Source organism: Neophocaena asiaeorientalis, unplaced genomic scaffold, assembly GCF_003031525.2.
Source record: "Neophocaena asiaeorientalis asiaeorientalis breed wild unplaced genomic scaffold, Neophocaena_asiaeorientalis_V1.1 scaffold170, whole genome shotgun sequence".
Classification (NCBI taxonomy): Eukaryota; Metazoa; Chordata; class Mammalia; order Artiodactyla; family Phocoenidae; genus Neophocaena; species Neophocaena asiaeorientalis.
The window spans coordinates 1,468,388-1,494,150 of record NW_020172463.1 but is presented as its reverse complement, the minus strand read 5'-3'; the positions used below and the strand labels follow the sequence as shown (position 1 = coordinate 1,494,150).

The following is a 25,763-nucleotide window of genomic DNA, read 5'->3' as shown; positions in this document are numbered from 1 at the left end:
TTGTTGGCTATTGCATTATTTTCCATCTTTCACTATCACATACAATGCAATGAACATTTTTAAATATGTCTCCTTGTGCCCATCTTCTAAAGTATCCTTGGAGTGAGAAGAGTCTTATAGTATGTAGACCTTCAATTTTATTATAAAGTAACAAAGTGCTCTCCGAAGTAGTTGTGCAGATTTATATTAACATCAGCTTTGAATAAGAGCATTAAAAAATTCTTTTCTTAAAATAGTGAAAAACAAACCAGTACTTTTTGCAAGGAATGGAAATTACAGCTAGCTCAAATAAAGGTAGTGATTGGATGATGGTGTTTTTCATCAGAAACATTTTGTGGTGTCCAAGGGAAACTTTAACTAGGACCTAGGACAGAGGAATCAGCAGCCCTGGGGACCCTCTGTGCCTTGTAGACTTTCAGTCAATTATTCTGCCATTAATGTGCCTCAGCTAAACCCCATGTGTTTCTCTTCTATTGAACTTTAGTTACATGTTTGTGTATAGACACACATGTGTTACAATCTCATTACACATACTCTCTCACAACCCTTTTTCTGATGATAAGAATAGAATTCATTTTGTTCCTTGGAAGGAGTAAGCAGAGATAAAGACAGAACTGTTCAACACCGAGTCTTCAGTAGAACTGACTAAAAATAAGATGTTTGATATGAGAATATTTTTTCCTAAAAATGTGTCAAGTAGTAGCATTTCAAATTTGGGTTGGTGTGAGGTGAAACAGAAGTAGTACTTGCCTGGAGATTAGCCAGAGGAGGGGACCATGAATACACAAACCCGGAGAAAATAACAGATGTTATGCAGCAAGCTTTGGGCTTTGGGAGTTTAAGTCAAGTTTTCCTAAATCTAATTAGCACTAGCCCAGATGGAGGGAGCCAGGTTCCCTCTTCTGGGCTCTGCACTTCAGAGGCCCCCTTTCTGGCTCTGCTCCAGCAGTGCCCCTCCCTGTGAAGTAAGGAGTTTGCAGAGTTGGGGATATGCATATCTGGAACCCATACCCTTCTGGATCCATGGGACGTAGAATTCCCTATCCTACTGGTCCCAAGCTGCCTTCCTAGGCCTGGAGAGGGACCCCACCAGTGCGTATATATCTGGGCCAGAGGAGTGGCCAAGGAATTTGGTTTGGAATGATGTGGAAGGAAGTTGGGTGTTGGACCCTAGGATGTCCATATTCACACGTGAGCCCCTCCCGACGCTGGATGAAGCTTGGGATGAAAAGACAAAAGCCTTAATCCAAAAGCCTCCATTGGTACTTTTACCCTAGTACCTGATAATCTGAGAAGAAAGCTTACCTACAAAGGACAGGGTAGCCCAAGCTGACATTCCATGTAGTGTAATTTGAGGGGCATCGCAAAACCCTACTTACAATACAAGGTATGCCTTGGGTAAACCTGTCCTGAGAATTAACCATGAACCTCCTCCCTAACTAATACAGTAATGAAGCACCAAGAAAAATTCACCTACAATTTTAATTTTCAAAAGCTCATTATGCATTATGATCTTGTGAGAAAAATATTTCATACGCAGACACCTGTAAAGTGAAAGGCTAAAGGCCTGGTTCTCATACAAGGCAATAATTTCTCCATTTGTAATGCTAGCAATGTTCTCTCTTCGGAAAGTTTATAAAGCTTATATCCTGCCTGTTCTCCTTTAATAAAGAAATATTAAATATTTTAAAATAAACTTTCTTTAATGAGCTAGAAAAAAAATTCTTTTCTTACCTAAAGTAACAAGTATTTTTTTCCTATAATTTCTTCTAAATATTTTAAAGTTTTATTTCTTTACACTTAGGAACTATCTGGAATAAATTTTTGTCTTTGGATAATTATTTGACCCACAACCATATACTGAACAGTCCATCCTTTTTCTGATTTGCAATGTCACTTATGTCATACATTAGGGATCCATACAAAGAGGTAACTATTTCTGGGTTTTCTATTCTGTCCCATTGGTCTATCTGTTTACACACTGAGTCTGCCTGGCCTGCTATAACAAAATACCACAGACTAAATGGCTTACAGACAACAGAAATCTGTTTCTCGTGGTTCTGGAGGATGGGAAGTCCAAGATCAAGGTGCTGGCATATTTGGTGTCTGGTGAGATCTCACTTCCTGGTTCACAGACTACTCTCTTTTTGTTGTAACCTCACATGATGAAAGGCAAAAGGGAGCTCTCTAAGGCACCCCTTTTACAGGGGCAGTAATCCTATTCATGAGGGCTCTACCCTCATGATCTAATCACTTCTCAAAGGCCCCATCTCCAAATACTATCACATTGGGGATTAGGCTTTGACATATCAATTATGGGGGGACATAATATTCAGTCTATAGCGTACAGCTGTACCATACCATCTTAATTACTACACCCTTAAAGTAAATTTTTATACTCAGTAAGAAAAGTCCTCTGTTCTTCAAAATTATTTTTGCTATTCTTGACATTTTGCTCTTTAGTGTGGACTTTAAATCAGTCTAAGTTCAACTAAAACACAAACATACATGCTGGTAGGATTTTGATAGAAAATGCAGTGATAATGGGTATCTCTTTCTTGTTCCTGACGTTAATAAAAATGATCCTAGGTCTTCCCTGGTGGCGCAGTGGTTGAGAGTCCGCCTGCTGATGCAGGGGACGCGGGTTCGTGCCCCAGTCCGGGAAGATCCCACATGCCGCGGAGCGGCTGGGCCCGTGAGCCATGGCTGCTGGGCCTGAGCATCCGGAGCCTGTGCTCCGCAACGGGAGAGGCCACAGCAGTGAGAGGTCCGCGTACAGCAAAAAAAAAAAAAAGATCCTAAAATTTCATCATGAAGTATGACAGGTTTTTAGAAGGTTCTTTGACAGTTACCTTTTATCAGATTAAGGAAGTTTCCTTCCATCTCTAGTTGTCTAAGAGTTTACTTGTTGGTTTTATTATTAAGGTTTGATGAGAAGTTGGATAAGAGTGAGAAGAAGGTAAGGAAGAGTAACCCCCAGGTTTCTGAACTGGCAAGGGAGTGGATGGAGATGTCATTCATAAGAAAAACAGATTTATGAAGGAAGACGAAGTATTTGGTAAATGTGAAGTACTGGTGGGACATTCAAATGAAGATATCCTATAGACCTGTGCTGTCCAATATGGTATCCTCCTCACATGTGGCTAGTGATTACTTGAAATGTGGCTAGTCCAAATGAGATGTGCTGTTAAGTGTTCACAACAGATACTGAAGAAAGTATTAAAAAATGTAACATATTTCATTAATATTTCTCATACTAGTTATATGCTGAAATGATGATATTTTGAATATATTGGGTTAAACAAAACATACTTAAATTAATTCCACCTTTCTAAATGTTTTTAAATGAGACTACCAGAAAATTTTAGATTACACATGTAACTCTCATTATACTTCTGTTGGATACCATTACTATAGGCACTTGGAGATACAAATCTGATACTCATGAGATGTGAATTTGTGAATTATAATCTTATAGGTGGAGTTAAGGCCACAGGTATAGATGAAACTGACCGTGTGGTATGCTGAGTGAGAAAAGGACTAATGCATCTAAAGTACAATTTGACTTACAAAACTCTATTTACTGACAATTTCTCAGCAATATATGTTTGCAAGTGACACAATCATTATACAAATACTGAGATTCTATGTTCCAGTGAAGCCAGACTGCAGCTCACAATGAAAATAAAAATAATATAGGAACATTATTTTAATTGTAAGTTTTTTCTTCACCTCTGTAAAATCTGTACTTACATTCAAAGGAGCTGGACTTATAGCCCCACATAATCCAACACTGTAAACCAACCTGATGAAAAGGGTCGTCTCTATATTCTTTTTTCACACATGGATTAATTTGAGGATTTTCCACATCTGTCTCACTGGTACAAGATGATCGGCATTCTGCACAATGTAACAAGTCTTCCCATAATACATCTTCTGTTTCAGATTCTGGCCTTGTGCTCTCAGAATCCTGTCTGGAACTTGAACAGCGAGAGCTGCAACTAGTACCCGATTTAGGGGCATCCTGAAATCAAGATATTCTTTGACATTAATACAATTTATGTACCCTTTCCAACTCAAAGGATTCTATCAGAAATATATATCGCTACTTTTTGCTAAAACAACACACACACTGTCAAATGACAGTGAAATAAATAACAAAGAATTAAAATACATAATATTTTTTAAGGAGAAACAAAATTTCTTCATATCAAAATTTGACTTCACATCTCAGCTCAAGTGTTATTTTGCAGGCAAAAGTTGTGCCTGTTTTCTCTTAAAGTTTATACAAAGTTCAGAATTCAGAGACTAACCTAAATCCATATGGACTGCATAGTCAGTGAATGTTAACCCACTTTAATTGATGTGTTTAATGGAGTTCTTTTCTTAGTTTTTTTTTTTTTAGCAACAATAGATTTCATGTATCTACTGTTTTTGTTTTTCAAACAGAAGTTCAATAAATTGATATAAAATTAACAAATAATCTATATCAGGAAGATAACTGCCAACTCATGTTTCTTAATCTATTGTAAAAAAGTGAAAAACTAAAAGGCACAAGTTAAATAATTTCTGATCAATTTACCTTTTTCCTAAGAGTTTTTAACATACAAAATAAATACCTTTGACTACATTTTAATTTAAATTAATTCCAAATAACCTTTCCTAAATAAAGAACGGTAATAACCATCCTTATGTAGTCAAGTATGCTGAAATTTTTGGATTTGTTTTTAGCTATCCTCTGTCACTAAGATTTTGTCAATTCTACTTTAAAATGTTTTATATTTACCCCTCTCTATTTTCCATGTTATCACCACAGGTCAGACTTCATCATTCACACCTTGTTTGCTCTAAGACCTTCCTGACTGACCCCTATCTGAAAGGCCTTGCCCTCTCTCCAGATTAACCTTCCCACAGTGAAGCTATTTTTTCATTCCTCAGACAAAAATCTTTCTGTGGCTTCCCACTGTTCTCCTGCATAAAGTTCACATTCCTTCACTGAGCCTTGTCTTCAAACGTGCTACTTCGGATCCTGTTCTCCACTTCTCCTCCAGTGACACTGGGCTATGTCTTAGCCTCTAAACACAGCTTGCTCTTTGCCACTCTAGCCTCTGATCATGTTCCTACCTCTTACTGTAATCCTACTCTCCTTTAAAGCCTACTTAACAAAAAGTGTCAGGAAAAGACCATCTCTACCCCTTTCCAGCTGTCTTACCTTGTTTCTGAGTCTTAGTTTAGCCATCTACCAATGGGGAATAAAACTACCTACCTTAAATAGATATTAAAAATTAAATGAGCACTGTAGCTTTTAATACACACCTAGTACAAAGGCGCTCGACAAATGTTACTTTAAAGGTACTCTCTATTTAGAACAATTACTTTGTCCCTAAAGCGAGTTATTAGCATTTATATTCATCTGATGATAAATTTTGCATTGTTGTCTGGCATCTGTAATACTGTCTGTGTTAGATGTTCATGTATTTCATATTCTCAAATAAATCAAAACTCTCAAATACACTATAAGTCTATGAAAGACAGAAGCCAAACTACTTTTTTTTGCCATCATTAGCACAGGTAACAAAATGTCTTAAATGAATGAGATATATTATTGATAATTTATTGATATTAGAATGGGATACTAAATATATATTTAGTGTACTGACAGAGTACTTGTGGGAGGAGGGTTGTTTGAGGGAGACGTAAAAATTTTCCGAAAGAGTTGAGCAGGAAAATGAAAAAAGAAAGAAAAAAAATACAGAAAGAGAAAAGGGTAAAAATTAGTCAGCTTTCTTTCGTGAAAAGCACTCTAAAAATACTTCTGATTCACTAATGCAACCAGAATATTTGAAGCATAAGCAGTTTTCATCACAACAGTTTTCATTAGATAGAAAGACACAGACTGTATTAAGTAATTGCTAATCCAAAATTTTTGATAAAACTAGCTTATTATCTATAACTAATTTCTGATGCAGACTTGTTAATCAGATACAGAAATAAGTAATAGGATTAAAGGCCTGATGACTGTTTAAGTGAAACTAACGGGTGATTTCAGGGATAAAGAAATATCTATAATTCATTATAAATGTATTTTGTCAAATACTGATTAATAAGTGGGCCATTTTACAAATGTAAAATCTAAAAATTATTGCCTATAATTGCTTACATTTGAAACAGAATTTTATCTGCAGTATTTAGGTAGTTAGTGGCCACTTTAAATTTCACTACAAATTACTGAATTAAGCCAAAAAATAGGAAATGCGCTACTGCTCATTTAATACAATTCGTTCTGCTTATTTCAAATCTTTAGACAGATAGCTAAAACTGAGGATATAGTCATATTAAGAAAGTTTATTTATTTGAACTGAAATAGATGAAGGGAATAAGCATTTATAACATAAATGCTTTGTGTATGGCAATTATGCATAATCTTATTTAAACTTAACAATCTGATGAGGCCAGTCTCCCTCCCTCCCCACTGTACAGAGGCAGAAACTGAGACTCAGGTAAGTTAAATAATTTTTCCAAAGTCACTTAAGTAGTCTGACTCCATGCCCATGGTTTCTTCACTATGCTTTCCATCAAATGCTGCCTTCATCAGATGAAAAGCTAATCCACAATAGGGAATAAAAATTAAAGATACCTGCAGAGTTAAACAAAGCAAGACAGAGCTAGGAAACAGGACAAATGCTTCAACAGAGCTACCGGTTCCCCAGGACACCGCCTGTATCTCAGATAACCATGTAATTCTACCACCATCTTCCCAACAAGAGACTGGAAGAAGCCAATCAGATATAGTAGATAGTAGAAAAAGGCAAGAAACCAGGGTGGGGATAGGGCTTGGGGGTTGAGGGGTAAGAGGGAGGAGGGTTAGGTGAAAGTCCAACACACTGAATGGCAAGATCACTACCTCATCCCCAACCCCCTTGGTGCCAAACACCATGACAGCGTGGTATAATATCTACCACCCCCATGCCACCAGAAGATTGGATGATTCTTCCTGAAAAAGTAAATGCCCCTAAAAAGTATATCTATAGATTCTGACATCTGGGAGGCTTACAACAAATGGCTGGGTCCCTGACCAGTACTCTTAAAGTGAGGCCCACCAGTCTTACCCCTGCACAAAGTGCTTCCCCAAATGATTTCTTTGTGCCTCACCCTAAAAGAAAACAGTATCACCAGTAATTTGAAGAGTATAGTAATAAATACATATAGATGCAAAACAACACTACAAATCCTCTGTCTGAATTTTACTTATTCAAAGGAGGCTGTGTTTTTCTTTTTCAATAAAAAATAAGAACAACTTTGAAGGTGGTTTGACTTGAGAGTAAAAAAATTTGGAAATGAAATACAGCTTTTTAAATATTTTCTAGTCTAAAGTTCCTCACTTCACAGATGAAGAATTTGAAGACCAGATTTTATTTTTAAGTAATCTTTTATATCATTTTTAAAAAGATTTAAAACAACCAATGCCTACTAGCTAATTATCAGCCTTACTTGGAATCTGGAAGATTTTAAGAAACATTTATTTTTTAAAAGTTAAGATTAGTAGAATAATGTTCTGTCCTTCAAGAATCTCAATATTTCAAAATATAGCTGCAAACCAAGAAAAGTAAAGATTAGGGGAGAGAAAAGTACCTCTAAAGCCAAGTAATTTATTCTACAGGAGAGTGGAGACCTCCTTCTATAGGAGGTCCTAAATTCTTTCCAGGACCAACAGACTTCTACCTGTGCATGGAATAAGACTTTGAATTTCACAAGCATGGTTAACTGGCTTAGGAACACTAAACGGTACATCAGATAATGTGGATGAAGAGGCAATGAGTAGACATACTGGCATTAGTGTCTTTCTAATGGCAGCCACTGAGAGAAGAAACAGCTGTAGTCACGTAGAAAGATTGACTAGAGATAAAACCACAAAGAAGAGTGTACAAAGAACAAGTAACTCTTCTAATCTTAAAACTCTTAAGCTATCCATATTCCAGCACAGCGTAATATTAGATTTTTCGCAAGTTTGACCCTAAATCATCAAGAAAAAATATATATATTCTAATACAGTACAAAAAGAGTAGAAGGTAATGTTTATCAAAAAGTGAAGTAAAAAGTAATTCATGTGCCTTCAAGCAAGACAATGTATTGTCTTTAGAATAAAATGTGAAAATACAATTGAATGAAATTTTTTTTCTATTTAAATATTTCAAGAGATATAATAACTTCAAGAGATGTGATAAAGTTGGAAAAGGGTTTGGAGAAAAACAGACATTAACAAAGAAAAACAGAATCAAGAAGAAAAAGGAGTTGAATTTTATAGCCTGGGCGACTTAACTGGTGACAGTAACATGAAGGAAGTCACTTAGAATAATAACTTGGCTACAATCTAGAAGTTACAAAGCCTTTCAAATCGTGGAAAAGACTAACATAGGAGTTCACAGATTGTCTCTCCAGGATCTTCTTTAAAAGGAAACAACAAACTCAATGTATGAGTCTTCAGAGATAATGCACAAAATGAATACAAGTGTGTGGCTATCATGTGTGAAATACATTAATCTAAGACTGCTCCTCTGTAAGTCCAGATCATATAACAGTAAGATATTGAGATTGATGGGAAATATCTGCTATTTCAATAATCTTAAATTTGCTGAAAAAAGTTGTAAATTAAAAACATACAAAATAGATATATATGTACAGATGCAAGGCCAAAGTATATACCTCATTAGGGTAATGTTTCTTATAATGGTGTGACTTTCTATTCCGAAGAATGCTCTCGGAAGTCCTGTCTGCATGACGGCGCAATGGGTATCCTGTTTCTGGACCTTCTTCACTGGAGACTTCATCAGAGACATTTGTTACTGTCCTTTGGGTATCCTAGGTTAGGAGTATAAAAAGAGTTGTTGGTAATTTCTGACTAACCTTGCAGCTTTAAAACTGCAAAATTTTAAATTATACATACATATACACATATACCTTCAAATACCTCTAAAGATCTCAGAGTAATTGATTAGTACTACCTGATTTTCTAAAAAATGTCTTAAATCAGTGACTAAAGTAACTCAATAGTCATTTGTCAAATATTGTTCTATGACATTTCTGTTCACAAAAGGATCTGAAATGTCTAACAAAATTGAGAACGTAAAATAGTATAAAAGCAGAACAGAGACCCTTTAAAGGAAGCTTGAGAGACCTAAAATGAATTACATTATTCTCACAAACCAAAAATGCTATCAATCTTAAGACCAGCACTGATTTAATAATGAGTTATGAGGCAATGAGGAAGTGACTGGTAGCTGAATGAAATACATACGAGGCAGACAACACCATGTAAATATTGATTTTTTAGAGATAACCAGATTCCAGAAGTTCTGAAACTGAGAGACTCCAGAGCAGATATTTTACTGATACTTTCATGTTCCTCTTATATGACGTTAGTAGGTAATACATACCTGGAAATGTGTTTGAAAACTGCATGACTAAAAACTTAATTTATTTGTTGACTGATGCTAGTGATGTGAGGCTCACATTACCAGAGAGTTAAATGCCTCAAAAATCTAAAATCAGAGTAAGGGACTCTGATTCATTGCTGCCCCATGCTATTTATTATATAGCTACAGGTACTGAAAATACATGTACTGTCAAGCAATAACACATACTTCACTCAAAATAGAGAATACTCTTTTCTTCCTTTACTTTCCTCAACACACATGTTCATGCTTACGTTCCTAAATGTAACAAAGGTAACATCTTTTAATCTGACTATATATATATATATATTTTTTTTTTACTGTAACAGCTTTTAAAGAATAAATTATTTGGGCTTCCCTGGTGGCTCAGTGGTTAAGAATCCGCCTGCCATCGCAGCAGACACGAGTCCGATCCCTGGCCCGGGAAGATCCCGCATGCCACGGAACAGCTAAGTGCATGCGTCACAACTACTGAGCCTGCGCTCTAGAGCCCGTGCTCTGCAACAAGAGAAACCTGCCCGCCCCCCGCAAAGAAGAGTAGCCCCTGCTTGCCTCAACTAGAGAAAGCCCATGCGCAGCAACAAAGACCCAACACAGCCAAAAATTAAAAACAAATAAATAAATAAATAAATAAAATTAAAAAAGAATAGATTATTTAACCAAAAATCTTCAGGTAAACAAACAGAAAGAAGATATTACATTAAGCTCTGTTACAATAAACCCAGGGTTTCTTCTGGAAAAGTAAACAAACAATTGTTATCCTTAGCAAATATTTCCTCAGTAAGACTTTTTTTCAAATTAAAAACAAAACAAATGTGCTGACACCAAAGGTAACAAAGGTAGGAAAAACAAGGTAATATTTTCTTAAAGAGAACATTAATGGAAAACCAGGGTCCTAGTTCAGTGTCTAGAATAATTTAGATGTTCCATTTGAAATAAATTCTTACACACACACAAAAATGGGGAAATAAAAAGTAACGTTTAACAAATATCAACTATAAATTACAAAGTGCTTTAACATTTCAGAAAAACTGGAGCCATCAATCAATTCAGAAGGTGCCAAGTTATACTGGAAATCAGGTTTATTCACACTGCTTTATCGGATTTTCAGCTTCATCAGTGTGATTTGTAAAGGCTCAGAGAATACATTCTGGAGAAAATACATATACTCAAGGGCAACTACTATGTCTAAGTCACTTCCCATTAACTAACATAAAATCACACAAATTACTTTTAAAAATCACACTTACTTTGCTGGGAACGTTCCTCAGTGCTCCTGTGTTCCAGGTGGCCTCTTCTGCTCGAAGAGTTTCACACTGAGGTTCATGGCTTTGTACTCCATCTTCGCTGCTTTTAACAGTCTTTTTCCCATCAAGGGATACATAGCCATTGTCAGTCTCAGTTGATTTATCAATTGAATTCTTTGCTTTCTTTGATCTAAAAAGGAAAATATGTGAAGCATGTTACGTGGACTTAGCTTATTCTGGATAGGTTACCAGCAGAAATTATGATCTGTTAATAATTAAATCTGGTAGTTATTTCTCAGCATTTTAATCACTACCTTATTTTTACAATAAATAATTCAGAAATATCTATCATAAAAAAATAAACATGTAAATCAATGTCCTACTTCAGCTTATTTTATAACTTTTAAGGTCTTACAAATAGCAATTCTAAGAGACATGCCCTAACTTACCAAACAATTATTGGTCAAAATCACCTGGTCTGGACTTCCCTGGTGGCACAGTGGTTAAGAATCCATCTGCCAATGCAGGGGACACGGGTTCGAGCCCGGGTCCGGGAAGATCCCACATGCCGTGGAGCAACTAAGCCCATGTGCCACAACTACCGAGCCTGCGCTCTAGAGCCCGCGAACCACAACTATTGAGCCCACGTGCCACAACTACTGAAACCCGCGCACCTAGAGCCCGTGCTCTGCAACAAGAGAAGCCACTGCAATGAGAAGCCCGTGCACCACAATGAAGAGTAGCCTCCGCTCATCGCAACTAGAGAAAGGCCGCGCGCAGCAACGAAGACCCAATGCAGCCAAAATAAATAAATAAATAAACTTATTAAAAAAATGATTTAAAAAAATCACCTGGTCTTTGAGCAAAATCTAGGATCAAAATTTTAGCGATTTTATTATGGTTAATAATATATTTTTAAGGTCTTATTTTTTAAAGAACTACCTCAGTAATTATTAAGTTGCAATTAGTGGTTTAACTTAGTTTTTTTTTTTTTTTTTTAATATTTATTTATTTATTTATGACAGTGCTGGGTCTTCGTTTCTGTGCGAGGGCTTTCTCTAGTTGCGGCAAGCGGGGGCCACTCTTCATCGTGGTGCGCGGGCCTCTCACTATCGCGGCCTCTCTTGTTGTGGAGCACAAGCTCCAGACACGCAGGCTCAGTAGTTGTGGCTCACGGGCCCAGTTGCTCCGCGGCATGTGGGATCTTCCCAGACCAGGGCTCGAACCCGTGTCCCCTGCATCGGCAGGCAGATTCTCAATCACTGCGCCACCAGGGAAGCCCTTAACTTAGTTTTAATACTCTCCTTTACCCAAATACTTTACCATTAGTATGGATACATAAATATTCTGATAAATTCATTTTAATATACAATGGAGACACAGGACCTTTTGTAACACAAAGCACATGAAAAAAAGGAAAACTCTGTACAAGATTCTACATAATGGAAGAAGTAAAAACAAAGAACGCAAAGAAAAAGAAGTAACCTCTTTCACCCACTGAAATACTCTAGAAAAAATGTTAGTAACGTAGCTTACAAGTACCTAAAAGACTACAATTGAGGTTCTTCATTTATAGGTATTAAGTTTTTCTCAATACAAAAAATATAACATGGAAAATAATAAACCATTTGATTAATAGGCAAATGCTTGAAGAGTCCTCTTCAGAGACTACGGTGGGTGAAAGAATGGCTATCCAAAAGAAATATTAGTAGAAACATAATGTAAATCCCACATAAAATTAAAATGTGCTCAATGCAGATTAAGTCTGTCATAAAACATTACTAAAAAGCAATTGTATTTAATTATACTTAAATAAATTCCCTTGAATTTTCTCCAAAGTATCAGTTTTGCAAGACAGGAAAAATAAAACTAGTATATTGCCTTCAGGCAGCTCAAAAAACAAAAGGACTTTCAAATGGGGAAAAAATGTTATCTTTAACACTACAGTTACTCAGTTCTATTGGAATCTATCAGAACTGTGCAGGACCTTAGAATTCATCTATGCTAAATATTCATTTTGGAAACAAGGAATCAGAAATATAAAGAGGTCTAAGTGACTTATTTAAGGTCACAAAGCCAGTTAGAGGCAAAGCTGCCATTAGAACACAGACCTTCTGACTATGAGGTTAATTATATTCTCCACACTACCTCCAAATGCCCACTCTCTGGGAAACTGCCTGTTAGGATTTCTTCTTAACACACTCATGAAAGCCTAGAAAATTTCCGTCTCGTACAAACAGGCCCCTTTCCTTCCTGACCTTCTCCTGCAAGACTACTAAAGGGGACAGACAGGCCATACCTCCCATATGCTCTACAGAGCTCTGATGCTTTCTGGTTATGAAGAACACACCTCAGCAGAGCTGCAAGACTCAAAAGTCTAATCTTCTGACCCTTTTCTTTCTATATTACCCTAAGAGGCATGGAGAGACTAAGGGAATGAGCCATAGAACAAAGATCATTTAAGAGTGGCAGAGGGAGGGAGGAAAATGAATTACAATAGAGAGGAGAAAAGAGAAAATAAAAGGTGCAGAGAAAACCTGTGACCTTCTCTGCCTAGAGAAGAAGGAGATAGAAATACCAGTTATTAACTGTTCCCTTTACCTCTCCCTTGAATATTGTGGAAAACGTAGATGTGGAAAAACACCAAGGGAAGTGAAGTTACTTGATATCTTAAAAATGTGAGAAACTCAAAGACAGTGAAAGTGTGTGCTGGAAAGGTATTTATGAAGCTTCATGGAAACTGTACTGGGCTGGAAAGGGAGGGGGAAGGTGGTGAATAAGGTAAAGGAAGACTGAAAAGTTGATAGAACAGAACCATTAATCAGCCAGGATATGCAAGAAGAGAAATTTATTTGGGAAGAAAGATAGAATGTTGGACCTGAAGTGCCTGGGAACATCCTGAGAAAGATCAGTAAGCAGTTGATAACACAGGCCTAGAAGCCAATGGTCAAAGCAAAAAAAAAGTAGCTGTAAACTTGCAGAGTGAACCAGAACCCTAGAGGGCCAAAAGATACGGGCTTAGTGAAAAGGGCTTTGAATCAGTAATAACGGCTGCTTTAAGAATTTTTCTAAGGGGAATGTATTCTTTCCTTACCAGGACAGAGTAAAGACTATGTTAAGCCAGGGGCAAGAGTACTAGTAGCACTCGCTCCATTTACCTTTCGGCTATCTCCTACTTCCTCCCTACTTCCTCTCTTCCTTATCTCTGCCTCCTTCCAATCTTCTCTGGGTTGTTTCTCTCTCCCAATATCTCCTCGAAGTACAAGTAACACTATCAGAAGATATGAACAGCAAGTTACTAAGCTACAGTAGCTATCTGATGCTTCTCTTCTGCTAAGTGCAGATAACTTACAAACCAAGCTGAAATAACAAAGAAAACACTAAATGTAAGTACCAACCTCAGAGTTTACAAACAGCTCAAAATACAAATCGAGGCAGCTTGGCAGTGGCTGGTGATAACAGCACTTGCAAAAGCACTGTTGGAATGGAACAGCAGGAACAGCCCAGCAACAGCCAGTAATGGTAACTCATACGAAGGCAATTTTAGGGCAGGGGGCCAGGTACACCCCAGAGGGGATGGGAGATGGGCTACATACAGAGGATTAATTGAATAATTATATTGAGGACAATAGGAACCAGACTTTTCAGTGGTAGAGAAGGAAGATATAAAGAGGAGAAAAGATAAAATGAACTCTGTGATATTGTATCTGAGTTGGAACTACCACTGCAAATTCATGGTTTATATCTAAAGAAATAAATATAAACGTAAAAGGACACACACACACACAAAAACACACACACTTTCTAGCTCTGTCCACTGAGAAGGCCCCAGGGTAGCAACACCACAATAGCAATGAGCGTATCCAGCATTCAGATCTTGGTTTCTATACACCACTCTCCTTGAAGAAGTGATTCATTCCAGGCCTGAGGCAGTGGAAGTACAAGTTGAAGCTGGAAACACTTTGTTGTGCCAGAAAGTAAGGAAGGGTTCAGAGAATGATAAGGACATGACGAAAAGACAAAGAAACTGCTTAAAGGGGCTCCCCTGGCCAAATTGAAGCCAATCTAATAACAAAATAAATAATGACAGCAACAAATTGAAAAATATAGAAATCCATAAGTAAATAATTAAGGGAAAGCTCTTCCGTAAAGTAGAATGCCAAGTAATAAATGTAGAAGGAACAATAGAGTTAGAAAAATTACCATCATTTGGCAACCACCATAATAATAATTCAAGCAAGAATCATCAATGGATACTAAAACCAGAAGGTGAAGGTGGGATGAGAAATAGGTTATTTTTATAGTTAATGCAGCTCCACATAGGACATTTGTTGATTATAAAGGAAAAAATAAATAAATTTATAATGGAAAAATATAGCAGACACTGTCTTAATCAAGTGATTCATATAAATATCACTAGTAAGGGAACAAATCTACATAGTTTGCCACCTAACAGGATGCAATGATACTGCTGCCAAAAATGCATAACTGGGTTTAATTATGAAGAAATATCACACTACCAACTCAGTGATATGCTGCTAAATGTTGAACAACCAGCTATCCAGGGGTAAAAAGCTCTTGTTTACAGCGTTCCCTTATTCCCATGGTGTAAATAATCCTACCACGGCCAATTTCAAATACCAACTGACAACGCTGAAGACAGCATTGGGAAGAGATATACATATTCAGCTCTCACAAGTCACTTGGAGCCAGACCCAGAAAACCACGTGCACAAACCCAAATTAATAGACATTCTACAAAGTGGCTGCCCTGTATCTTCAAAACTGTGAAAAACATGAAACTTGAGGAAAGACTGAAGTCTGTCCCACAATGAAGGAGACAAGACATGACCCCTGGATGTGGCACATGATCCCAGATTGATCCTTTTGCTGTAAAGGATATAAATAGGGACAATCAACAGAATTGAACTGGATCTCTGGGGGAAAGATATATGGGAGTTCTTTGCACTGTTCTCTCAACATTTCTGTAAGTTTGAAATTGCTTCAAAATAAAATTATATATTTTTAAAGGTACAAACTGATTACTTTAGATCTGAGCATCAGGGACATGCTGACAGGAGAAAATGTAGGAGGGCTAAGTTCCAATAAAGCAGGTTAAAGAGGGTCAAAAATTGTGATTGTCCCAGGCAAGGTTTAGTTTTACCACTGATTGCTATATCATTCATATTGTCATTAATTGCTGAAAGTAAGAACTTCACAGAATTATATTAATTTCTCAAAAGGAACATAGTTTACCAAGACTCATATGTTTAAGTAATTCTTCCCATTCCCTTACAAAAGGGGGTAAAATTATTAGGGAAAAACAGTGGGAGTGAGAGATTTATATTTTAAATATATATATATTGTGAAATTCTACTTAGAGTATATTTTTTAAAGGGAAGTTACTTCTCTTTAAGTGAACTGAAAAATATGTAAAAAAATAAACTGAAGCGAGCTAAATATTTTGATTTTTTTCCTTTCTTTTTCTGGGGGGCAGGGGATCATTTAATAGAATTTCCTCCTTCTCAGGGGAGAATTTAGTGGGGCTTTTTTTTGTAATTGCATTTTTTTTTGTAATTGTATTTTTTTTTTTTTACAGCATAGTGATTCAATATTAACAGCACTTTGATTTTAAAATAAACACATGATTCTAAATCATCATTCCCTATCAAAAACAAAAGCAGGATAGAAAGAAGCTGATTAGGAATTACTGTCCTACAATATAGAAAGAAATGGTACTTTTTAGTATTATCCACAGAAAGTTCTTACCTTTTGATAGCTACACTTTATGCATATAACACACTCACTTAATAAAACCAGAGTTAACAATAGTTTTTTAGACCAACCCAAACACTATGAGTCACAGGCACCTGGGCCGTGAGGTCAGTAGTATGTTGAAAATGGAGACATACAAGTCTACTATGATTTTATGTATTCCATGACAGAAACAGTATTTCCTGCATTTGGATTTTTTTTTTAATTGAAGTAGAGTTGATATACAATATTATATTAGTTTCAGGTGTACAACATAGTGGTTCAGCATTTATATACTGCTGCACTGGATGCTGAACAAAAAGCATTTGCAAAGATACAATGTGCAATTTCACTGCCATGGTCATGGCTTATAGTTTTATAACTAGCTAATAACTAATTAACACTTGAATCTTTGGATGGCATGACCTGTGTAAAATTTTCTTTAAAGTATTATGCTTGACATTCAAGAAGGGTAGCTCTATGTCAAAAATACTCTTAGGAGGACATGACTTTACATGTAGTATAATTACCCTAGTTCCTTTGTGAGATATAGTGAGAGACAATTTGATTCTTTCCTTAAAAAATGCAAATAAATGTACAATCTACACCATAAGTAAATTATAAAACTGAATTTTTTCACATAAAAGCTTTAGCCAAGGGCTTCCCTGGTGGCGCAGTGGTTGAGAGTCTGCCTGCCGATGCAGGGGACACGGGTTTGTGCCCCGGTCCAGGAAGATTCCACATGCCGCGGAGCGGCTGGGCCCGTGAGCCATGGCCACTGAACCTGCGCGTCCGGAGCCTGTGCCCCGCAAGGGGAGAGGCCACAACAGTGAGAGGCCCGCGTACAGCAAAAAAAAAAAAAAAAATCCAAAAACCTTTAGCCAAAAAGTTAACACAACTTTTAAAAACTTACTAGCTTATAAAATATCAATTGTAGGGCTTCGCTGGTGGCGCAGTGGTTGAGAGTCCGCCTGCCGATGCAAGGGACACGGGTTCGTGCCCCGGTACGGGAAGATCACACATGCCGTGGAGTTGCTAGGCCCGTGAGCCATGGCCGCTGAGCCTGCGTGTCCAGAGCCTGTGCTCTCCACAACGGGAGAAGCCACAACAGTGAGAGGTCCGTGTACGGCAAAAAAAATAAAAAAATATAAATATATATAAATATATATATCTCAAATGAATTGTGTCAAACATGAAAACCACTGTGTTTCTACATTAAAAAACCTAGTCAGGTAATCAAGAACACTCATGATACTCTGTCCTGCCATGGCAAAAACGTTGGAAGTATTTGTTGGTGCTCTCAAAAATATTCAGAGGTATACAAATTGACCCAACTGAAGATCATCCTTTCAGTATTAAAGGACATTAGAGTTGCTAGGGGGAAGTTAACAGTAGCAGATAACTCTTGTTCTAGAGCATAGTATGAAATTTCTGGCCTTGCTCTCATTTGCACAAGGTTAGGAATCAAGGAGGAGAGGAGGTTAGAGAAACAAAATGCATAAAATCTCAGATATAAGAAAATGACACAGGGGCCTACATATAACCATCACTGCTATCTGGAGCTATGCATACACCTTGATTACATGCTAATATAGCCCTTCAAAGACTTTTGGGACCCTGTGTTTCTCTAAGTATCCTCGGCCACACATAAGTTTGAGAGGTGTGTACTAAATTGGGTTTATTTATAGTACCTGTAATCTTTTTAGGACCAGTCCAACTCTAAAATACAGTGACTCTAGCAAATTCAGTAAGTTATCTAGTTGTGGCCTTAAAAATCTGGGATATACTGGCATTTACACAGTCTTCATCCTTGTCTGTGGAAGACATCCAATAGACCTTCACCCAGTCTATAGCTTAAATGACTGAACTTTTTAAACTACAGTCAGTGAAAACCAAATTTTAATCCCTGTATCAAAAATTTCTGGTGGAACTGCATACCATTTTAACTTATATTATGCAGTATACTCCATTCTGTGAAGAACATCAATTTATTGAATCTAATTTTCACTTTAGTGTTAAAAAGAGCAAATATGGAAGCTAAACAGAACAGAAATCTTCAAGGTAGGTCAGTCACACATAGGAATAACAAGTAAACTGGTTTTATTCTGATATCTGTCTCTAATTCACCAAGTCAATTTATATAAGTTACTTTTTCTACTCAAAAAAAGAGCATAATTTCTACTGACTTTGTTTTAATGATACTGTGATCGTCAAATGAATCTTAAAGGACATGAAAGAGTACTTAGGATCCATTTGAATTTTTTTTTTTTTTAATTTATTTATTCATTTATTTATTTTTGGCTGTGTTGGGTCTTCGTTTCTGTGCGAGGGCTTTCTCTAGTTGTGGCAAGCGGGGGCCACTCTTCATCGCGGCCATTTGAATTTTGAAATAGGTATTATGCTGAAGAGATGTAAAATCTACTCTTTTAAATATTTATTTATTTTTGGCTGTGTTGGGTCTTCGTTGCCATGCATGGGCTTTCTCTAGTTGCACAAGCAAGGGGTACTCTGCATTGTGGTGTGTGGGCTTCCCATTGCGGTGGCTTCTCTTGTTGCAGAGCACTGGCTCTAGGTGCGTGGGCTTCAGCAGTTGTGTCTCGCGGGCACTAGAGTGCAGGCTCAGGGGTTGTGGTGCATGGGCTTAGTTGCTCCATGGCATGTGGGATCTTCCCGGACCAGACGTGAAACTCTGTCCCCTGCATTGGCAGGCGGATTCTTAACCACCAGGAAAGCCCCACAATCTAGAGGTAATTCTTCCTATTTAATCTTTCTAGTAGCAACTATAATTATGCTAATTTAAGACAATTAACTGATATTAAAGGGCTAAATCCTTAGGAAATACGGTTGATTTCTACATCTTTTCTAATTGATACTTTGTTTGCCTTAGTTTTCTCAGGTTTGTAGAATTCTTTTACAATAATTCCCAATTTTTTTCAAATAAGAAATACTATGCCTTATTTTAAAAAGCATAGTTTTATCTTGAGAATGAAATGAACTTAGAGATGATAATAAGTAGGGTCTTTCCAACATATAAATACAGGATGTTAAAAATAATAGTTTTCATTCTAACATCTAGAAGACCATCAAGTCACCAAATACAAAGCTTAGATATTTGTGTGGTTATGCATTTATTTTCTCATCAGTTATACTACTTCAGATACCTTAATGGAAGCATCCAGCTTTTCAACTTGTTATCACCAGAAACAATTTTAAGTCTCAGTTGATATTTCAGTTTAAGCCCTTTCTGATTTATCAAAGCCTGAAACACCAAGACATCATCAAGATTCCAGAACTCAGTTTAGAACTTCTAAAACTAACATTTTTAAGATCTTTTTGTACCCAATATTTAAAACAGTCTCATTCATATGCTGGCAAACTAGGTCGCAAATGAGACAGCTGAAAATACTGCATCTTTAAAAACATTTAGATTATAGTTGTCATGATTAAAGGGAATAAATCCAAAGGGATTTAGCCATTATAATATCAATTACTAGTAGTCAAGGTCATGCTACAGCCCCAAAAGAGGAAAATTAAAGTCTGAAACTCGTTTGACTAGAGAAACATGGTAGAATTCTAAAGGCACCAACCTGTTAATTTAGGAGGATTCTGAATACTACATAATAATACAACACCAGTTTCAGACAATGAAGACAACTAAATGATACCCCAAAGCAAAACATATCCACTATGCTATTTATAATTGCTTAACAGAAAGTCTTCAGAAATGTTTAAGAAATTGACTCTGCAGTGATAAAACTATCATATCTTTACTGTCAGAAAGTAGAGCTATTTACATACATTAAAAAAAAAGACTAACAAAGAGACAGAGAGAGAGACAGAATCCAACCCAAGTTAAAAACAAAACAAAACAGGGATTTCCCTGGCCGCCCAGTAGTTAAGACTCTGTGCTTCCAATGCAGGGGGTGCAGGTACGACCTCTGGTTGGGGAACGAAGATTCCACATGCCAGCGCTGTGTGGCCAAAAAAACCCCCACAAAAAGCAAAAAACAAAACCAAACCTGTATCTTCTCTGGAAGAAGACTAAGTGGCTGAAAAAGTCAGAGAATCAACTTAATGCCACATTACTGCAAACTATCAATATTAAAATTTGGGAAAAATTCCCCCCAAATTACAATCAATAAGAATATGCCACGATACAACTGCTTAAAATTGTATAATGCATAATAAACTTTATCATAAGAGCACAATCACAAACTGATAAAACAATGATATTAGTAGAGAAGTTAACAAAAGTGACCGTAAATAGTTACTTGCAGTATCCCTTTTCTTGATTTATTAACTTAGCAACTTTCATCAGTTTTGGTAAATTTTTATTATGGTACAAACTAAACAAAAAACCCCAAGTACAAAACCAGAATTTCATATTATAGTATATATTTTATTCTTTCAAATAACAATATCTATATGTTTTATTTTAGATAATTGAGGCTAAAAAAAGTCATACAACTCACATGCCATATTAATAAAGCCAATTTTACCATTAGTGCTGATAAAAATAAAATACCCAATTTAATAGAAATAAAATAGTGCTTGAGAAATCACAAAAGAAACTAAAACCAAAAAATCCTAACTGAATATACTTTGATGGTATATATTCATTCTCATATAGATGTATTTACATATATATCAAAGTAAATTTTTATGGTCTCTATTTTTTCATTACCTATAGCATTATAACTTATCAAAATAAAATCCATAATAGGGCTGTCATATTTAATGTCATTAGTACTCATTACCTGAGACTGGAGTGCCAGAAAAGGGATAGTGCATTTCTATGCCATATGAAGTCTTGAATAAATACAAACCCTGATAAAAAGAAAGCAGCATGCCAGAGATCTCTGAAGACAGCGCCAACGCTGTAAGCGGTGCTTGTACCGTGGCTCTGAACTGCTCCCTCCTGTGTGTTATCTGTGGTACTAGAACCATCTCCTTCCCTATGTACTTCCAAATGGGCTGCTTTTCTTAATTTCCTTCATTAGAAGAGATTAAGAGTGGAAGGTAGCTTTAAAATTTTAACAACCACTTTCTCGGTAGTACATTTAAAAATTTGCTAAACATAAACACAGGAACTTTAATACATAGTAAAATTCAGATTGCTGGATAAAAGTTATGCCAAATATTAAGTATATATTCAAGACCAATTTCTATAAATGTTAAGGTATTGTTCCTTGCTCATACTGACAGGTCAGTGGACAGGTTGTAAGGACACCATTGGACAGATATTTACAAAAGCATTCCTTCCCTATTTGAATGCCACCTACTGGCAGATGAAGAAAAGAAAATTTAAATTGGAGAGAATTGTAATCTGTGTGATCAGCAGTGCTATTTATCTAATGAGGTATTATTTTTTATCAAAATAAAGAGGGCTTAAATCTCAATATCCCAAAACTGCAAATGTCACAATCTCTTAGGAACAATATTCAAAAGAGGAATTGCTCCCAAAGACCCTTAAAACAGAACTCCATTGTGCTAAGCGGCCAGTAAGACTTGCTATGCTTACTTAGTCAAAGGGCAATATTAAACAGCTTCAAATGACATTTAATAAATGGAATTTAGCTGAAAAATTTCCCTGACTTTTGTTTTTGCCAAAGTACAAGACTTTGTAAACAGTGGGAATTATTAGCAATGCCAGCTAATGTGTATTCCCTACATTGATATTAAGTGCCTCAGCAATGAGCTTCAAGAAAGAAAACAAAAACAAAAACAGGTATGGGGTCTCAAAATGACTCTGAAGCAAATAACAGAAACTAAATCATTCAGTAGCTGATTCTGAAGCTCACTGCTTTATTTTAAAAAGCAACTTTACAAGATAACACTTTATTCAAGTCAAGAACAAGCCTGGATTCAAATTACAAAAATCTACAAAAAGATCACTTTTAAACAGACAGTACCTTCTCCTTTTACCTCCTGTACTTAGCGGAGGTTTAGGTGTTCTCGTTGAAACAATCTGGCAGTGCACAGTTCCCAGGAGCAGCATCAGCCATATCGGCCCAATCACTTCCGTCAGAGGTATGCTATGTGGGCTAGAAGCGGAACAGAATAGTACTATTGCGGCAACTATAAAAAGGGAAAGAAAATACATTTAATTATAGATCTGACAGTCACTTCCTCAAAACTTTAAAAATTGCTCTAACATTGTTCTTTGCCAGATAATTTTTCTAAATTTAAATAAGTCTAGAAGTTACTCCAGACAAGCTCTTTCAGACTATTTTGTTTGCCCCTGGCTAACCATGCCATTCAGAAATAAATTCTCAGAACAGGGTAACAGCCAACATGATCTCTAAAGTACACAACTTAATACTTCAATGAAAACTAGACACATAAATCTAAAGACATTCTTGGTAAGATCACAGACACCCTCCTCAGTTTAGAGGAAATGGGGGACATATAAAGAAATAATTAAAACACCTGTAATGGACTGAATTGTGCCTCCCGCCTTCATTCCAAATGTTGAAGTCCTGACCCCCAATGTGACTATCTTAGCAGATAGGGCCTATATGATGTAATAAAGGTTGAATGAAATCATAAGGGTAGGGCCTTAATCCAAAAGGACCAGTGTCCCTATAAGAGAAAGAGATACCAGAAATCTCTCCCAGCTCATGCACAGAAGAAAGGCCATGTGAGGATATGGCAAGAAGGTGGCCGTCTACAAGTCAGGAAAAGAAACCTCCAACAGACACCAATCCTGACAGCACCTTGATCTTGGACCTCCAGAACTGTGAGAAAATAAATTTCTGTTGTTTAAGTCCCCCAGTCTGTAGTATTTTGTTATAGTAGCCTGAGTAGACTAAAAGAGTATGATAGGAAATATATGTAATTAAACTGGAGGTTTATGAAGGAATTCTGATGACTAACTCTCAGAGCTAATGTAACTCTGAGAGAATAAGTAGTTGACCAAGTACGTAAAAGGAAAAAAGGGCTACCCAGGCAAAGAGAGTTACCCCAAAAGCATATAGGTTACAAAAAAAAGGCATAGAATGTTTAAGAAAGAGTAAAGAGCTAATTTAGTCTGGTTAAAATTGGGGAGAAATTCAATAAGAGACTGACCGAAAACTTGGCTTTTTATCTTGAAGGCAATGATAATTAGGAAAATTTAGAACTTAAGAGGCTGGTTTGGATTTGTAATTCAGGACAGAAGGTAAAAGACATAAGGGCATGACAGAAGCCAGAAGTAGGGATGGAGCTGAGAATACATAGTTGAGATACTTAAAAGGCATGTGACTGAAGTGAAAAACTGTAAGTAATTATATAAACCCAGTCTGACTGCAAATGATTCTTCTACTCTTCAGGAGATGAAGGTGGGATAGAGAATGAGGACATAACTCAGAGCACTATACCCTACTCAACATGCAAGGAGGTGGAAGCACAGGGGTTTCTAAAGGCACTAGCAGACTGCTGAGGGTCATTAGGGTCATATCACAGCTTTGTCACTGGCTACGTAACTTGGAACAGGTTAAGTCACTTTTTACTTTTAATATTTATTTATTTAGTCTGCGCCTGGTCTTAGTTGTGGCACACGGGATCTTTGCTGCGGCATGTAGGATCTTTAGTTGCGGCATGCGGGATTTTTAGTTGCAGCACCCAGGCTCTTTTTTTGTCGTTGCTATGGCATGCAGGCTCTTAGTTGCAGCATGCAGCATCTAGTTCCCTGACCAGGGTTCAAACCCGAGCCCCCTGCACTGGGAGTGCAGAGTCTTAACCATTGGACAACCAGGGAAGTCCCCAGGTCACTTTTTAAACTAAGCTTTGCTAGGAGAGTGTTCAGTGTTCAATCCTTATACACACTAATAATGTTAAACTTCGGTTTGGAACTGAAAATACCTCTTTTTCATGCCTGATCTAAGCTGTGTTCCCTAACCGTAACCCTATTTAATTTAGGCAAGCCAGTAAGTGAATTTCAGCCACAGTATGTGAACTACTTACACTACTTACACTGCAAACTTGTTTGCCTTCAAATACTAGAAAGCAACAATATCAAAAAAGCACAATGAACAGTGGTTACAATGAATGGTATTGATTAATTATCACTCTCATAAGCAATTGCAATTTCTGACCCCTTTAGAACAAAGTGTTCTCCTCTAGGTAAACTAGATAGCCTTAGAAGATAACTACAAGTTCACTCCCTCTTATGTATATAAGATATACCCTGGCTTAAAAAAACAACTTTACCTAAATAGAAGTCTTTCATTTTTATTGTATTTTCCTTTACTTAAAAGATATTATCTTTTACTTAGCGTTTGTTGATAAAACATATTTAAATAATCATTCAGGATTATGATTGTGTTTTTTTTAAAAAAATAAAAGACATTAAAGAGACTGAAAGGGTACCACCAAACTAAAATCGTTGCTTTGTTAGAGCGATGGAATGTGAGCAGCCTCTTCTTTTAGGCTGCAAGCGCTCAGGAGTGCTGGGCATTTTGCGCTGCAGGCTGCTGTGATGGGAGGCAGAGTCCCAGAGGTGTGACGCATGTGGCTCGAGGTCCGACTGCCTGGGTTCGACCTGGGCTCTGCTACCCTTGGTGACTGTGTGGCTTTGGGCCCTTGGGTCCTTCAGTTCCTGTGTCTATAAGCTAGGCATAATAATAGTACCCATTCTTCACTGGCTTGTTGTGAGTATTAAATGAGTGTCTCCGAAATGCACTTAGAACAGTACATGGCACGTAGAATTTCAATACAGAATGAGGACAGTCTCAGAATACAAAGGTTAAGAGGAAAAACAAAAACACTGCTGAGAAAGGAAAAATGAACTTCAAGGCTGCATAAAAAAAAAGACTGGTGTGCAGTCAGAATGGCCATCATCAAAAAATCTACAAACAATAAATGCTGGAGAGGGTGTGCAGAAAAGGGAACCCTCTTGCACTGTTGGTGGGAATGTAAATATACAAAGGTTAAGAGGAAAAACAAAAACACTGCTGAGAAAGGAAAAATGAACTTCAAGGCTGCATAAAAAAAAAGACTGGTGTGCAGTCAGAATGGCCATCATCAAAAAATCTACAAACAATAAATGCTGGAGAGGGTGTGCAGAAAAGGGAACCCTCTTGCACTGTTGGTGGGAATGTAAACTGATACAACCACTATGGAGAACAGTATGGAGGTTCCTTAAAAAACTAAAAATAGAACTACCATATGACCCAGCAATCCCACTACTGGGCATATACCCTGAGAAAACCATAATTCAAAAAGAGTCATGTACCACAATGTTCACTGCAGCTTTATTTACAATTGCCAGGACATGGAAGCAACCTAAGTGTCCATCAACAGATGAATGGATAAAGAAGATGTGGCACATA

General features: G+C 36.9%; 1 protein-coding gene across 4 annotated transcripts in view; it reads right to left on the bottom strand.

Annotated features, from left to right (window-relative positions):
- Nucleotides 1-25,763, bottom strand: part of PHTF2 (putative homeodomain transcription factor 2) — a 142,920-nt gene that overhangs the window by 51,126 nt on the left and 66,031 nt on the right. For 2 of the 4 annotated variants that reach the window (XM_024738099.1, XM_024738100.1), the window contains exons 6-10: nt 22,365-22,530; nt 21,279-21,443; nt 10,703-10,889; nt 8,704-8,859; nt 3,806-4,024 (exon numbers count right to left, since the gene is read on the bottom strand). In XM_024738099.1, coding sequence (XP_024593867.1) covers nt 3,806-4,024; nt 8,704-8,859; nt 10,703-10,889; nt 21,279-21,443; nt 22,365-22,530 — 893 coding nt within the window. The remainder of the gene's footprint in view (nt 1-3,805; nt 4,025-8,703; nt 8,860-10,702; nt 10,890-21,278; nt 21,444-22,364; nt 22,531-25,763) is intronic. The other 2 variants (XM_024738102.1, XM_024738101.1) reach the window with 2 other exon arrangements.